Source organism: Alosa pseudoharengus, unplaced genomic scaffold, assembly GCF_046254945.1.
Source record: "Alosa pseudoharengus isolate Yale_2024_CS ecotype anadromous, Long Island Sound unplaced genomic scaffold, YU_APseudo_1.1 YU_APseudo_1.1_scf_17, whole genome shotgun sequence".
Taxonomy (NCBI): Eukaryota; Metazoa; Chordata; class Actinopteri; order Clupeiformes; family Clupeidae; genus Alosa; species Alosa pseudoharengus.
The window spans coordinates 32,022,079-32,036,944 of record NW_027468640.1 but is presented as its reverse complement, the minus strand read 5'-3'; the positions used below and the strand labels follow the sequence as shown (position 1 = coordinate 32,036,944).

The 14,866-nt window shown below is 41.6% G+C and overlaps 1 protein-coding gene across 2 annotated transcripts; it reads right to left on the bottom strand.

The window, feature by feature from the left end:
- Positions 1–317: 317 nt before the first annotated feature.
- On the bottom strand, positions 318–14,448 carry atp6v0a2a (ATPase H+ transporting V0 subunit a2a). Of its 2 annotated transcripts, none has more exons than XM_076289782.1 (20): positions 14,297–14,448; positions 13,038–13,116; positions 12,483–12,580; positions 12,143–12,280; positions 11,590–11,687; positions 10,991–11,117; positions 10,525–10,607; positions 10,138–10,231; positions 9,627–9,839; positions 7,704–7,854; positions 4,302–4,441; positions 3,893–4,050; positions 3,539–3,629; positions 3,113–3,231; positions 2,600–2,810; positions 2,254–2,374; positions 2,002–2,141; positions 1,531–1,648; positions 1,120–1,291; positions 318–493 (listed from the first exon to the last, which is right to left on the bottom strand). In XM_076289782.1, the coding sequence occupies exons 1-20, from the start codon at positions 14,411–14,413 to the stop codon at positions 391–393; spliced, it is 2,571 nt and encodes an 856-aa protein (XP_076145897.1). In that variant the 5' UTR covers positions 14,414–14,448; the 3' UTR covers positions 318–390. The 2 variants fall into 2 exon arrangements, with proteins under 2 accessions (XP_076145897.1, XP_076145898.1); XM_076289783.1 differs by having other exon boundaries at positions 2,002–2,115; positions 2,255–2,374.
- Between the last annotated feature and the right edge of the window lie 418 nt (positions 14,449–14,866).

Genomic DNA, 14,866 nt, shown 5'->3' with positions numbered 1-14,866 from the left:
GATATGACCACATTGAATAAATACAGTAGCCGCACCCAGTTACTCCATTATTGTCTCCCCTTATAGGATCTATTTGGGAAATAATCTAAATATTTGTTTAAAAGCGAAAATATATTAGCAATCTAAAATTGTCTGAAGAGTATGCCATGTATTGTGTGGCAACTGACATCGAAACTGTTGACATCTGGAACAGCATTTGTTTATCTGAACTACTTGAGATTATCAGTTTCCAAATAAGCTTGATATGAATGCTTCTGTTGAAGGCCTTGGTGCAGCCGGTGGTCTTAAGTATAAAATAATGTCTTGATGGTAAAAACTTGCAGCATGGTGAGAAATCAACATCCTTAAACCATACACTCCTGGTCACAGTTAATTTACAAAGTCTCCATCTCACAACAGTCCATCTTGTTCAAAGATAGAAGGTAGCAGAGAAAAGTCAAATGGAGCAAACTTGAGTCCTTGGCCACTGTAGAACTTGTTCTGAAACTCAACCCTGAAAAGAGAATAAGAAGGATAATGAGCAAACATTAGCATTACCATTAGCATGCAATCTATAGAGAGGAGACACCATATTTGCATACATATAGTGGTACAGTACTAGCCTGGTCATGCCCACCTAGATCTCCTTTCAGGGAGATACTAGTATGGAACACCATAGTTCACTTGATGGTGTTTTAAGCCCCTACCGTCGACTTCATGGCAGCACTGTGACCGTCAACTTCAAGGCTTCAAGGAAAGTGAGTGTTGGAAAGGTTTCCAATTGTCAGTGACCAGACTCTATTCACTTTGTGAATGAATTTGGTTTACCAGGCTAGAAGAGTACAGTACTAGCCCTGGGAACCCAGATAAATCTGAGAGCACATTTGAATTTACTCTGGCAGATCCATAAGGTCACATTCCCATTCAAGCCAAAAACACAGGACCCAATCATAACCGCTTATTTGAGCATTAGGTAGGCTTTAAACGATGACAGACAAAGGAGGACTGTTTACTACTTACAACCAATAGCATTGTGTCATAATTAAGCAACACAGACATGTTTGCTGTACTTCTGAAAAGATTCAGTTAAGAGTTTAATGTACTGGTGTCAGACAGTATAGTAGTGTGAACATAACTCACCAGTGCAGTCGCAAAGCATGAAGGAAAGCCGAGAGTCCCTCCATGATCAACAGGATGGAGACCGTAAGCACAGAGAACACTGTGAACGCTGGCACGAGAAACAGCAGGCCAAGTCTGGTAGTCACCCTGAAGCCCACACGCATCACCATCTGCCACAGGACCTCCGACAGCTCTGAAACACGCATACAGAGACACACACACACACACACAGACACACACACACACAGGAATGATGAAAGCAAATGAACACACCGCTTCTGCTACAAGGATAGCTCCTCTGGCACTTGTGCTATCGGTTTTAGCCTCAGCTTCTACGAAACGCTTTGAGACAAGCAGCCCAATGTCAATAGCACTCTGGCAGTGCGTAATTGAAATAAGTGGATGTGTGTGACTCGGGTGAATTCAACTCACGGGCATGGGCCAGGCTGAGGGCCCACAGGCGCAGGTAGGACGCTGTGTTGGAGATGCAACCCAAGCAGTACTCAATGGTGTGGATAGCCTGGTTCATGAACACATCCCCAAAGTCAAACTGCCACACAGAACAAAATAACACAGATGAACATTAAAGATAATATATTCTCTGTGCCATTCATCATTTTTGTAAATGGAAGATTATGTTAACCAACAAAACTAGCACAATACAATAGCCAACCAGTATATTTCTGAAACATTGTGTATACTGCTTTCATTACTAGGCTGACCAAACACTAATCTTCTCTATTCTTTTCAAGCATGGACAGGTGCTTTGAAAGTGAGTAAACTCATCATTTAATATTTGCTATTTTTAGTGCACATTGAAATAACACTGCATATCATTTTAATGCCATAACATGGTTTGCCCAACCCCAGTAGTTTGGAATGAGACGTTGCAGTGATTGTTACCTGCTTGGATCCTCCATCTCTACCAGACATGTGGTCACCGAGGCCCTCCTCCTCATCATGAAGCATGGATGGAGACAGGTCCTCCTCACTCACACGCCGGACCCTCTCATAACCCTGAATGTCACACACACACACACACATCACACATCACACACACATCACACATATACTCTGGGCCACAAACATAAATGTAGCAGAAAACGGTAAAAATGGCTCATGTTATGTATGTTGCAGGTCTCTGAATGACACGTACCCTGTGTGCTCCAAGGCTCTTGCCTCCGTGATGAAGCCAGTAAAGGTAAAGTGGTTTCCCTAGCAACATCACTGGTACTGACAACAGAGCCACTATTACCAGAAAGATCTGAAGCCCCATCTGCAAAAAAACATAACGTTAATGGATAATCTACCAAAGTATAACTGTTCATTATGTGTTTTGAATATTTTCCACATGTTAATGTATTTGTATTTTTATTTGTTATGCTGGACATATCACCCATTATCCTTCACAGTTAAGATAGCTGTACCAACACACACACACAGAAAGTAGAATTTCAGCAGGAATATTTTTTGTCTCCATAATAGTGACCACTTCACTGACCTGTCCTGGGTAAAGGGGTGTGGTGTCCCCGCCTTGCATTAGAAACATATTAATGAAGTGGATTAGGATGCTAGGGGCAGAGCGTGAGTCCCGTGCGGAGTAAGCCAGCCACTTATAGAAGATCATGACCACCAGGTAGCCAAAGAGACAAAGCAGGAAGAGCAGCTCAGGTAGGAAGAGCAGGTAGACTTTATACTTCTGCCGGAAGTTCCTGTACAGAAACATGGTACAGGGAAAAAAGAGGTAGTTACAGCAATGGAGACCACATAAAGACTCATAGTGGTAATTCTACTATTGTCTTCTATTCTGAAGACAATTACAGTAGTTTCTTGAAGATTCTTCTAATATTTTTAAATGCAAAGTATTTAAAATATCTACATAACCTCCAATTAATAGGTTGCTCATAGGCAATGAAAATATGTGATGTTGCTTTTTAAACACATGATATTAAGAACAGAAATGAATGTGTTTGACACATTTGTAATGGTTTATTTAAGATATTATAAGACTTACACATAATTAATGACACTTAACACCACCCCAAAGGTCATGTGAATGACACCCAATATGACGGACATCTTCATCTTATAGGAGTTCAGGAAGGACAGACGATTCACAGCTAGATTCCAAATCTATGAACCAACAGAAGCACAAACACAATTAGTGTTATTAGTCTAATTTACTATTTTGTAATCATCAAATTTTTGACTTCAACTCATGAAAAATTAGCTAAACGTATGTGTTGTGTTAATATTTTTGTGTAGTATAAGCCCAATTAAGATGTCTATGCAATGCATTTTAACAATGAGGCCACATTCTAGAAACAGTAATATTAAAGAATGAAGATGTTAAAATAATAATTATTAGCGCATTATTAATAACTATGGTAGTACATTTTTTAGAAACAAAATGGATTTGTTCATGTTTTTATATACTTACCGGATCAATTCCAAATGGATAGGGTCCACTGAAAACTCCAGAGATATTTGGATCAAGAGTAAGTAAAGCATTTGTTCTCAAAGTTTCATTCCTTTAAAAGAAGAGAGAAACAGACAAAGGGTGCATGAGACGTCTTGTAGCCACCAACATGCAGCTGTTTAAATCCCCAAAATGCTCAGTATCAGTAATCACACATTTACATGCACATTGTTTTGTCTTGTATCTACATATTCATTTGTTATCGTGTCTTGTCTATACATAACATAACTGAATATCTGTCTATATTTGGCAGATATCTTTGCTGTATGTTTGTTTATTGTGTGTGTGTGTGTGTGTGTGTGGTCTTATGCTCACATCCACTGTTGCTCTGTGAACATGGCTCTAACACTCCAGCCTGAGCCAAAGATGTTGAGGGACTTGGAGAAGCAGTCATTGTAGATGAGGCCCGTGTAGATCGAGAAGAGGCCCATCATCAAAATGATATAGCGCCCATCAAAAAAAGTATTCCAAATCTAAGCAAAGAAAACATACCAAAAATATCAGCTCAGAGATCTTCAGTTGTCAGACAAATACCACCAAAAATAGAGCAATATGTTTTATTTATTTTTCACATTTTCCAAATGCATGCCCAAATCAAGAAGCAACAGTGTGTGAACTCATTTAAAAAAAATTTTCAAGAGCGATAGAGATAAAAGTCAAACAAACCCAATTCAAAATCCATAACTTCTGAAAGAGACCAAACAGAGCAGGATAAGCTGCTTACCTCATTCCCTGAGCGCCTTCGCTTGTGGCTCTTCTCCCCCAGCACCATCCACAGACCGCAGAGCGCCATGATCACCCCGTGGCCCAGGTCTCCGAACATGACGGCAAAGAGGAAGGGGAATGTGATGATGGTGTAGGGAGCTGTGAGAAAAGCACAGCGACAATAAAATCAGAATCGCACAATTTATTTGCCCATGTGAGTACACAGAAGGATTCTCATGATGTCACTCAGTATAGACAATGTATAAACAATATACAATACAACATAAGAATATTATATACAAATTTATACAATATTGACAGTTTGCAAAATAGAATGCAAATAATATAAATTATTCAGAAAATGTTATTTAAACCACAATATACAATTATTATACGGCTCTTCACAATGCAAGTAGAACGCTCCATTGACTTGAATGGGATTTCCCAAAGTTCTACCGGTCATTACTTTCGTCTAAGCACCTCCAAATAATGACCGCTGTCAATGGCAACGGATTTTTATTCAAAAGTGAAGGCAGACGGTTGATCAGCTGTGTTCTAAAGAACGTTTGATTCAAGTTCAGCTTGTGTTGCAAACTATTTGTTTCTCAGTAAAAGCCACAACGAAGCGGTAACAAACGGTAACAGTATAGAACGCCGGTCATTATTGGGACAGTAAGTCCCTTCAGGGCAAAGCAAGACCCCTCCGCTGGTGCGTTGGGGTCCGGTTCGCCCTGTCGGGACTTATTTTTCCAATAATGACCGGGGTTCTATACATTATCCCTTACGTAATTAACAGACAAGCACACAAGACAAACAATGTACATAAAGGATTCAGTTGCATTTTGGTGCATCAGCCTGAGAGCCAGACACAGCATCTCAGTGAAACTAGAGTGGGTCTTCAGATCCTTTAGAGCCTTGTTTGATCTCTGCTGTAGACAGGAACACCCAGGGGATGTGTGTGTGTGTGTGTGTGTGTGTGTGTGTGTGTGTTTCGAGACATCCCCTTTATGGTGTCATGCATGCTCTCCTATCCTGGATTGCATGCAGTACGAGTTCAACAACAGTATTGTAAGGAACCAGATATAAGACTCCTATTTTTAAAAGCCTCTCGTGCAGTAGGCCATAGAACATAGTTAGATATATAGACATACGTGGTTTTATAGGTAGTGTTTACATTAAAATCAAGTGTCTCCCCTGTGAGCCAGTTCCAGCATGCTAGCTGATTTGTCCATTGTGCTACAACCTTGGTAAAATAAACTGCCTTTGAGACCTTCCTCTCTTGTGAATATGCTACTTAAATGGGTCACGTCTTTCAGTTGACTCAGTGAAAAACAATAGCCATGAGACTCAATGAAAACGGGGAGACTTCAGGCCGAAAGAGAGAGGAAAACTAATGATTATTAGGCTAGCAGGGGCTGTCGAGGGAACAGATCTTTTGTGCCACTGTCTTCACAAGCTGTGCTGACGCAGTTCAACACATCAGAACTGGGTCACCATGAAAAGAGAATTTAACCAAAGGGAGATATGACTTCATGGAACTGGACTGATTACAAATTACAAAGCCACACATCTCTGTGCCGCAGTGAAGGCATACATTCTGGTTACTGCCACCAAACCATTCTGTTAAACAATAACAAAGTCCGATGGTCTTTTAAGGAACAAGGAACAACTACCGGTATTATTCCATGCTGAAATGAAAAGGACATAAACCAGACAGATGGTCAACAACAGTATACATACACGGTAAGCACTAGCAGCAAATAGCAAATTCCAGTGGGAGTTATTTCACTCAGTTCCTCCAGTGCATGTTCCAGTGCCTGTAAAAAACTGCTTTGTAGCGTCATTGGTTCCAGTTAAATCAAATGAGCAAAGCTGGGGGCTGGTGAGCCAGTGTGAGAGTCAATATCTCTTGGTCAGTTCACAGGATACAAGCCTTACGTCTCTAGACTTATAATTAGGGTTATAAAGATAACCCTAAATGCCATCACACTGCCTAGCTTGCAATTCAGATTCAACCGAATTTAAGCACTCCTTAAAGGAACACGCCACCCAAAATCAGTAGTAATATGTTCTTACCTTAACTTTCATGAGTTGAGTCATACCTCTCTCGCGTCGGTATGTGCACTCAAACGCTCTGGCGCGCGGCTCAAATGTGTTAGCATGTTGCTATGCTAGCAGGCTCTGCCGTAGCCGTAGAGGGAGTAAGATGGCATTAATCAAACACATCCACGTTTCCCTACTTAAATACAGTTGCACAAGTTATAAAAATGTGTAAGGTCACACAACATGAAACGTGACGTTTTTCCAAGCGAATAAACAGGAGAACTACAATGTGTGGCGCAATAGCACTTAGGAGTACTTCGACCTAGGTAGTAATATTAATTAACACCTAATTGTAGATCCTATATCACCACAGAGTTTAGAATCCATGCTTGATCGACCCCTCAGCCTCCCCCTCCCCTCTGAGCGAGAGAGAGGCACACACACTAGAGATGCGCTGATGGGCTATTATTTCAACCATAACTGCATAGCAAAACTTCATCCATCAGCAAAGTTTTTTGACCAATTTTCAAAACCACACAGAATAGGCAACAGGCCGATGTGCGTTTTATTTGGAGACTGTTTTGCGAGACAGAGACTGAGTTTGCTGCTGATATTCTGGGGATAGGCTAAAAAATATCCAATAGGACTTTAGCCTTTTAATTGCTGCATTGGATCAGTCTTTCTAGAAAGAACAGGCAAGAGCTTTCTAGCCTCACGTCAGCAGCGCCGCATCCCATATACATTAAAACAACCAGCGGATGGCGGCGGGTGCGGTTTTGAAAATTGGTCAAAAAACGTTGGTGCTGATGGATGATAAGTTTTGCTATGCAGTTATGGTTGAAATAATAGCCCATCAGCGCATCTCTATTGTGTGTGTGCCTCTCTCTCGCTCAGAGGGGAGGGGGAGGCTGAGGGGTCGATCAAGCATGGATTCTAAACTCTGTGGTGGATAGGATCTACAATTAGGTGTTAATTAATATTAAAACCTAGGTCGAAGTACTAGTGCTATTGTGCCACACATTGTAGTTCTCCTGTTTATTCGCTTGGAAAATCGTCACGTTTCATGTTGTGTGACCTTACACATTTTTATCAACTACTTGTGCAACTGTATTTAAGTAGGGAAAACGTGGATGTGTTTGATTAATGCCATCTTACTCCCTCTACGGCTACGGCAGAGCCCGCTAGCATAGCAACATGCTAACACATTCGCGCCGCGCGCCAGAGCATTTGAGTGCACATACCGACGCGGGAGAGGTATGACTCAACTCGTGAAAGTTAAAGTAAGAACATATATTACTACTGATTATGGGTGGCGTGTTCCTTTAAGCAGCGTCAAGTTGCTTCCCTTCTCCTTTCCATCTAGTACCAGTAGGCTCACCTGGACTCGCTTCTCTGTAGTCTCCGACTCCATAAGCCTCCACGATGCTCTGGAAGCCAGAGGTGAACTTGTTACTTCTGAGGAGGGTTGGGGGTGTATCATTGCTTGGGATGCGATTGACAAACGAGGGAACAGGAGCGTCGCCTTTTCTCTAAAAAGTGAAAGGCACAAACATCCAAGAGATGAGCAATGAAGGTTCCATGTTACCCTGACAAGGTCTCTGAGCAAAAAGCTGTATGGAATTTAAAGGGACACCAGGCAAGCCTGATGCTTTTTCTCTACAAAACTCCCCCTCGCTCGGTCTGAAGCTCTTTTCCTTTTCTTTGCGTCTTCCGTTAAGGGTTTTCACTGCTTCTTCGCCGGCTTTGCCATTATACACACGTTTGCAACAATCTCTAGCGTTTTGTTAGCCTGCCTCTGTGCTGTAAACTGATCCTGCTTCGGTCGGCGGGTAGGATACACCGAACTTGCAAGTGGGATATTCTTCCTACAGGCAGTAGGGGCGGGCGAGAGAGCCCCGTAATGAGTCATTTAAAGGACAATTCCGGCGCAAAATGAACCTAGGGGTTAATAACACATGTGTACCGAGTTTGACCGTTCGCTGGGATGTATTTTCATGCTAGTCGAATGTGACCAGTTTTATTGCAAACCGCGAATTAGCGTTTAACGCTAGCCTTCGGGGCACACGTACAGTAAAAAGAAATCGCTATTTCTATACCACTAACAAGGCTCAAAATAGCACCACACTTACACAGTAGCATGAGGGTCTCTACATGTAAACCGAAGCATTGAGAACTTTGTAAGTGTACAGGCAGTTTATTAAAAAGAAACACATTACCGTTCACGTCTGGTTCACATACAGGCAGGCGCCTTGGTTAAACAGAACTCTGGGATGTGAAGTGAATCTCGGGTGAAACGTTGTTGCAGTAGGACTGTGCAAAAGAGAAGCACTGAACGCAACAGGAGACATAAGAGATGGCAGGTTATTTGAGCGAATTTGAAGACATCGAGGATGTATCCTTATTGGACGTCCTTATCTTTTCGAGTCGGAATATACCAACGAAGAGCTGCGGGAGCTCCGTGAAAGGGCTATGAGAGAGAGAGCTAGAAGCTACCTGTAGTCAATGCCACACAGGCGGCGGCGATCCATACCAGAGGGACCAGATGGACATCCACTAAGTAAGTACACTATACAAGTTATGTTACATCGGAGCTATTATTTCTGATAGGCCTATATTGAGCAAATTACGTTTGATTTTAGTTCACATCGCCTGCCTGTATATGTGAACCAGACGTGAACGGTAATGTGTTTCTTTTTAATAAACTGCCTGTACACTTACAAAGTTCTCAATGCTTCGGTTTACATGTAGAGACCCTCATTATGCTACTGTGTAAGTGTGGTGCTATTTTGAGCCTTGTTAGTGGTATAGAAATAGCGATTTCTTTCTACTGTACGTGTGCCCCGAAGGCTAGCGTTAAACGCTAATAAGCGGTTTGCAATAAAACTGGTCACATTCGACTAGCATGAAAACAAATCCCAGCGAACGGTCGTACTCGGTACACATGTGTTATTAACCCCTAGGTTCATTTTGCGCCGGAATTGTCCTTTAACCATATACCGACTTACGAAGATGAATAATTAACACGAAAACGTTGCCTGGTGTCCCTTTAAAGCATATTAGAAACAAAGAAAAACAGAACAACATAATTATTGCATTGCATACAAGATCTTGGTTGGGGGTCTGTGTCTAATTCCTTTGTTTTTATGTTTTAATATTACTATGTAAAAAACAACTAATTACTAACTGAAAAACAAATGGATACACATATAAAAAATATGTCTATCATGTGAGCACTAAATGTTTAATATGTTGAGTATATATAAATACTGAAACTGAGTGGATGGGCGTGGGAGTCCCTCACCGAGCCTTCCTCCAGTGCCCTGCGTAGCTGGGCCAGGTCGCTGACCGGGCACCAGACCTCTGCGATGAGACACTTGTTAGTGACGTCAAAGCTGCAGAGGTTGAGGATGTGGTAGATGGCCTTCATCTTCTTCACCTGCACCACCCATGAGAAAGCTGACTCCGAGGCCTTTTGCAGCACCTGCTTCAGGTAGTCCTCGGTGCGGTGCAACACCTGGGTGGGGAGAAAGAGAGAGAGACAGAAAGAGAGAAAGAGAGAGAGACAGATAGACAGAAACAGAGCCAGAGATGCCATTTCAGAACTGACCAAGCCTCCAATTATTTGCATTGAAAAGTAGCAGGTCTGAAAACTAATTTGCAAGTCTAATAATATATATATAAGGCACATCATAATATACATCACAGATGTTTTGTTTATTTACATTTTTTGTTACATTTGTTTATTACACTAAAAGAATACAACATGACAGATTAAACAGGCACAGGCAGCACAAGCAGAGGGTTATCCTTACATTATTCAGGTCCTGAATGCGTGTCTTCAGGCTGTCCATCACGTCCGCCCGCTCCTCATCAGTCTCCGGGTGGGGGTAGATGTGACAGTGGTAACTAGGCAACCAAAAGAGGACACCTGAGACTACATTCGTTTTATTACAACAGTATTGTCTACACAAAGGGAAGCTGCAGACAGCTGCAGAGATTCAGACAGATGCATCATGATGAACATATGTTCTTTTTCAAACCTATTGAATATGCATCACAGATGAAATGATGAATAACAAATGTATAAATGAGAAATTACATGTGCGCATGAACATGAGTGAATGAGAATCAATGACTGAATATTTATTTGAAAAAGAATAAATGTTTCTAGCTGTACAGAACCAGCTTGAGACACTCACCAGTCACATATTTTCTGAACTTTTTGGCCAATTTGGTCACCCCAAAACGAGATCAGGAAGACTACATTTCTACTGATCTCACCCTGCAATCAAACACACACACAACATTGAGGTGGGGAGAGGGGTGGTAGAAAGAGGGGGAAAAACCAATCAAACAACAGTTAATAAAAATAATAATAAAATAATTTAATTATATCAAAAAATACACATTCAAATAATATTAGCATCAGTTACTTGATTGTTTCCTATTATATTTAATCAGACTTTCTTTGTAAATCTTGCTTTGGTTAGTATTTTGCCTTTCAAATGAGGTTGTTCTCGTAAAGACCACAGCCTTATCTTTGGCTTGCTTTCTACTTATTCAACATTGAGGGCAAATATTTATGTTTAATGTGCTGAATGGGCGAATAACATGCAAGCTTCTTTATAAGGCATTAATCACCAGATCCACAATACTGTAACGCACCGTGTCAAGGTCAACCAGGCTTTCATCCACCTCTGCGTAGCTGACTATAGTGTAACCTTTGCACACCCTCCACAGCATGCGCTCAAAGGCTTCCATCTTCACCCTCCGGATCAGGCCGGAAACAAACCTGCCACACAAGGAAACACACTCTCAGGCTGGCCATGGCAGTGAGTTAGTGCAGATGTCTACACTATATCAAGAGAAAAAAACATCCTCCACTATACAAAGTGATGAATGTCTGGCTGCTGCCCTAGTTTTACTGAGAATTTACACCAAAGCCGTTTTTTAAGCGTTTTTCAGTCGCCCTTCTGACGTCCGTCTATATTATAGCCATTCAAAGTAGAAAAATAGAAAAAAGCTTATTTTTACACTTCACTTCTATTCTTAGAGTGTATATGAAGCGTACACATAGAATGACACATGTATTAACACATTGTTGTGTCATGGTAGAGATAGGCAGTACAAATTAATTAATTTGTGTCTTGCTTGTGGTGTAATTTCCCAGTTAAGCATTACATACCATGTGATATTCAGATTCTAAACTCTTAGAAGTATATTAAGACAACTTTCTGAATGAGGCATTCACAGTCATGACCCACCCTAGCTTGGCTCCAAGCCTCTGCATGCTGGTGCAACCAGTCACAGACTCGGTCTCGAGGGAAGGAAACTCCTCATACTGAGGCCCCAGGGCTTCATGCTGGACCACACAAACACAAGGGAGAACCACAGATTTCACATTCTTCTTCTTATTATTAATATTCATTGTTTATGATCATTCAATATCTAGCTGATGCTCTTATTCAGAGTGGCCTACAGTGAACTAACAACAGGGACAGTCCCCCTTTGCACAACTTGGGGTTAAGTGGCTTGCTCAGGGTGGTGGCACGATGGTGGCATTATGGGATATCACCCAACCTGGTATCTGAATGCATATTCAAGTGTTCCATTTGGAAGTGGAGATCTCTAACCATCACACCACAACACCCAATGTTTACCCCCACTCCACCACCACCATGTTTACTCTGTGTGTTTACTCACACTCTCCATCTCCACTCTGGACAGCTCCGTTCCTCTCGTCCCATCATTAGAGGAGAAAACCCACTACATAATCACACAACAACAGAGCAGAGTGGAGGTGGAGACCAAGCTCACCCTGGAGCGGCTGTGCACGAAGGTGCGCGTGATCCGCAGCATGTGGGTGTACTCGGTGAGTTCTAGAAGGTTCCGCTCCAGCTTCTCCTTGTTCTTGGTCACCTCACTGAGTTCTACTTCCAGCCTCTGCAGTTGTTCCTAAGAAAAATGTTAAACCAGAACATCATCATATTTAGGCATCTGTGAATTCCATGGAACTAAACCAAATCCCTAACATAGCTTACACAAGAATACAGACAGAATATCTGACTGCATTACACCCCAACACCATGTTTGGACTAAGTGGTAAACAAAGCAGCGAGGAGGCAGCTGAGATCAACATTTCTCAAGAGCCACCTACCATGATCTCCAGGACATGCTTGGGAGCTGGGGCCACTGGACTGTCGTCGCACTCAGGAACTGGAATATTTGCTTTCCTGATCTCCCTTAAGACATAGCCTGTGTGAGAGGAGCAAGGAAATAAAACTCACTATGTGAATCTCTCTCCAAACAGCTCTTCTAAACAACAAATACCCAAAACCATTTTTATGCATAATAATGCACTTATCCAGATGCATGTTTATGCATGCATTGAAACAAAGCTACGCAGGAACCAGGTTTACATTTTGACCCTTTGGTTAACCCAGTGAAGTTTCTCCCATACAAAACACAAAAAACAATTTATCCTAAACATCTACAATGTTACATTTTATTACACACACACACATATATATATATATATGTGTGTGTGTTTATATGTGTTATATATATATATATATCAGGTTTATCAAATATATATCAAATATAAAATGCAGTAGTATGCAGTTGACATAAGCATATGCCTGTAGACATAAGCAAAGAATATAGCATGTCTGGAGTTCCTCTGTGGTGGGACATACGACTGAAATGGCCTTACTTAGAATCCTCTCCATCTCCTCACACCTCTTAATCTCACTGACGAAGCGACGTTGGAAGGAGCTGACACTGGGGTTGAGCTACAACAGGGGAAATCTCATCAATTATCTCATCAATATGGTAATTGCTATGTAGGCTTATAACACATGCTGAATCAAATCACACATGATTAACTGGCATTCAGGTGCACACACAGAGACAATTATGCCTATTCCTCTACATTGCCTGGTGTAATATAAGATGACAAAACAGTCATGCCTGTGACATTTTTGGGGTGAAGAAAATACATTTTCTATCCATCAATTCCAGGCAATCAAGGCTTCATCTCTCACTCAGAATGAAAGTGAGAGAGAAGTGAGAAAGCACTACCCAGCACTAAGGCCAGCTCCTCAACCGGGACACTAACACACGTGTCATATATACAACAAATTTCTGGCCCTTCACATTTCCCCACAACTAAAATGGATTTGTGTTAGCTTTAAACCTACCTAGGAATTTAACATCTCTCCAATGTTGAAAAAATGGAGGCAAAATGTTAGTGTAACTACAGTAGATGGGTTTGTTGCTTGGCAAGCCACCATTTATGCAAAGCTTGGCTATGAATTATGCAGAGTAACTGATGGTGTAGCTGGCTAGATTTTAAAAATAGCCCTCTTCACTTTGTCCCAATTCTGCAGAATTCTTGTAGTACAAATGGTAAGTTGCTCTGTGACCCGAAATGCACCCTCTATCTGTCAAGTCAATATAGCCTACTGCTGTAGGCAGAATGAAAAATAAACAGGCTTTTAACATCTTAACAGTCTATTTAACAACTTTGTTCTGGGTTTTTTCCCTACAAGCAATTGATCCAATTCAATGTCATTAACTCCACAATGGACATTAGCTCAACTGACATACATAGACTATAGGACAGGTCAGTTTCAGGTCTTTGAGTGTCCTAACATAGGCCTACACAAACTCAGCCAGAGAGAGAGTCCATAATACAAACTACAATCACAAAGATGAAAGTGACAGAACAGTTAGGCTACTTTGCATTTGTGCGTTATTTTCATCAGATTATGAGAGCAGAATGGCCGATGAGGCATTGCATAAATATGCATTACGGATATTGCATATTGTGTGTTCCACACAATATGCAATATCCGTAATGCATATTTATGGACCTAGGAAAATGACTCCTGTTACAGCATTAATAGCAAGTGTTGAAATGGGCTAAAAGATAACAGTGTGTGTAGCCTAGGCCTCTACACGGCTACTTACATCTCGGAATTCAACCAGACCCATTTCTCCAAGCTCGCTGATGCAGTCGTACGCTGAGCCGGACTGCAGAAACAACTGCGCCAAGCACATCTCTTCACTCCGAAATCCCGACCCCATCTTATCTCCCGTTTATCAGCCACCTTGCTGGCCAAGTCCGCCTTCGGCCTTCTGAATTTACAAAGCAGGCAACCCTGTAAGATTAACATTTGGCATGAAACTAACAAGAATCAATGACATTTGTTTGCCATAAGACCATAATAAGCTTTGCCGTAGAATCTGTTCGCTAAGAACATCTCATTCTTGTCTGACAATGCAGGCTGGCTGTGTCGGCTACATCAGGCGCAGCCTATATTTAGATGCACATTCGAATGACTGAGATCTTTGTAAAATGTTCGCTAAAACGTTTTAAAAGCTTCAATTTCACGTAGCAGTGAAACATTAGGTATTGCTTACAACCGGCTTACCTATCTGACACGATAGCAAAGTGACACGCCGTTGTGGTGGTGGACTACCTTTAATAGATGTCTAGCCATTCAGAGGTCCAGGCGATAATCTCCGAGGATTCGCGAC

Excerpts from the sequence above, each read along its gene's own strand:
- atp6v0a2a (XM_076289782.1), bottom strand. The coding sequence starts at position 14,413 with ATGGGGTCGGGATTTCGGAGTGAAGAGATGTGCTTGGCGCAGTTGTTT. Across the intron at positions 12,581-13,037 it reads GGAGATGGAGAGGATTCTAA|GCTATGTCTTAAGGGAGATC; the intron begins GTAAGGCCATTT and ends CCTCTCACACAG. Across the intron at positions 2,375-2,599 it reads CACCCCTTTACCCAGGACAG|ATGGGGCTTCAGATCTTTCT; the intron begins GTCAGTGAAGTG and ends GTTTTTTTGCAG.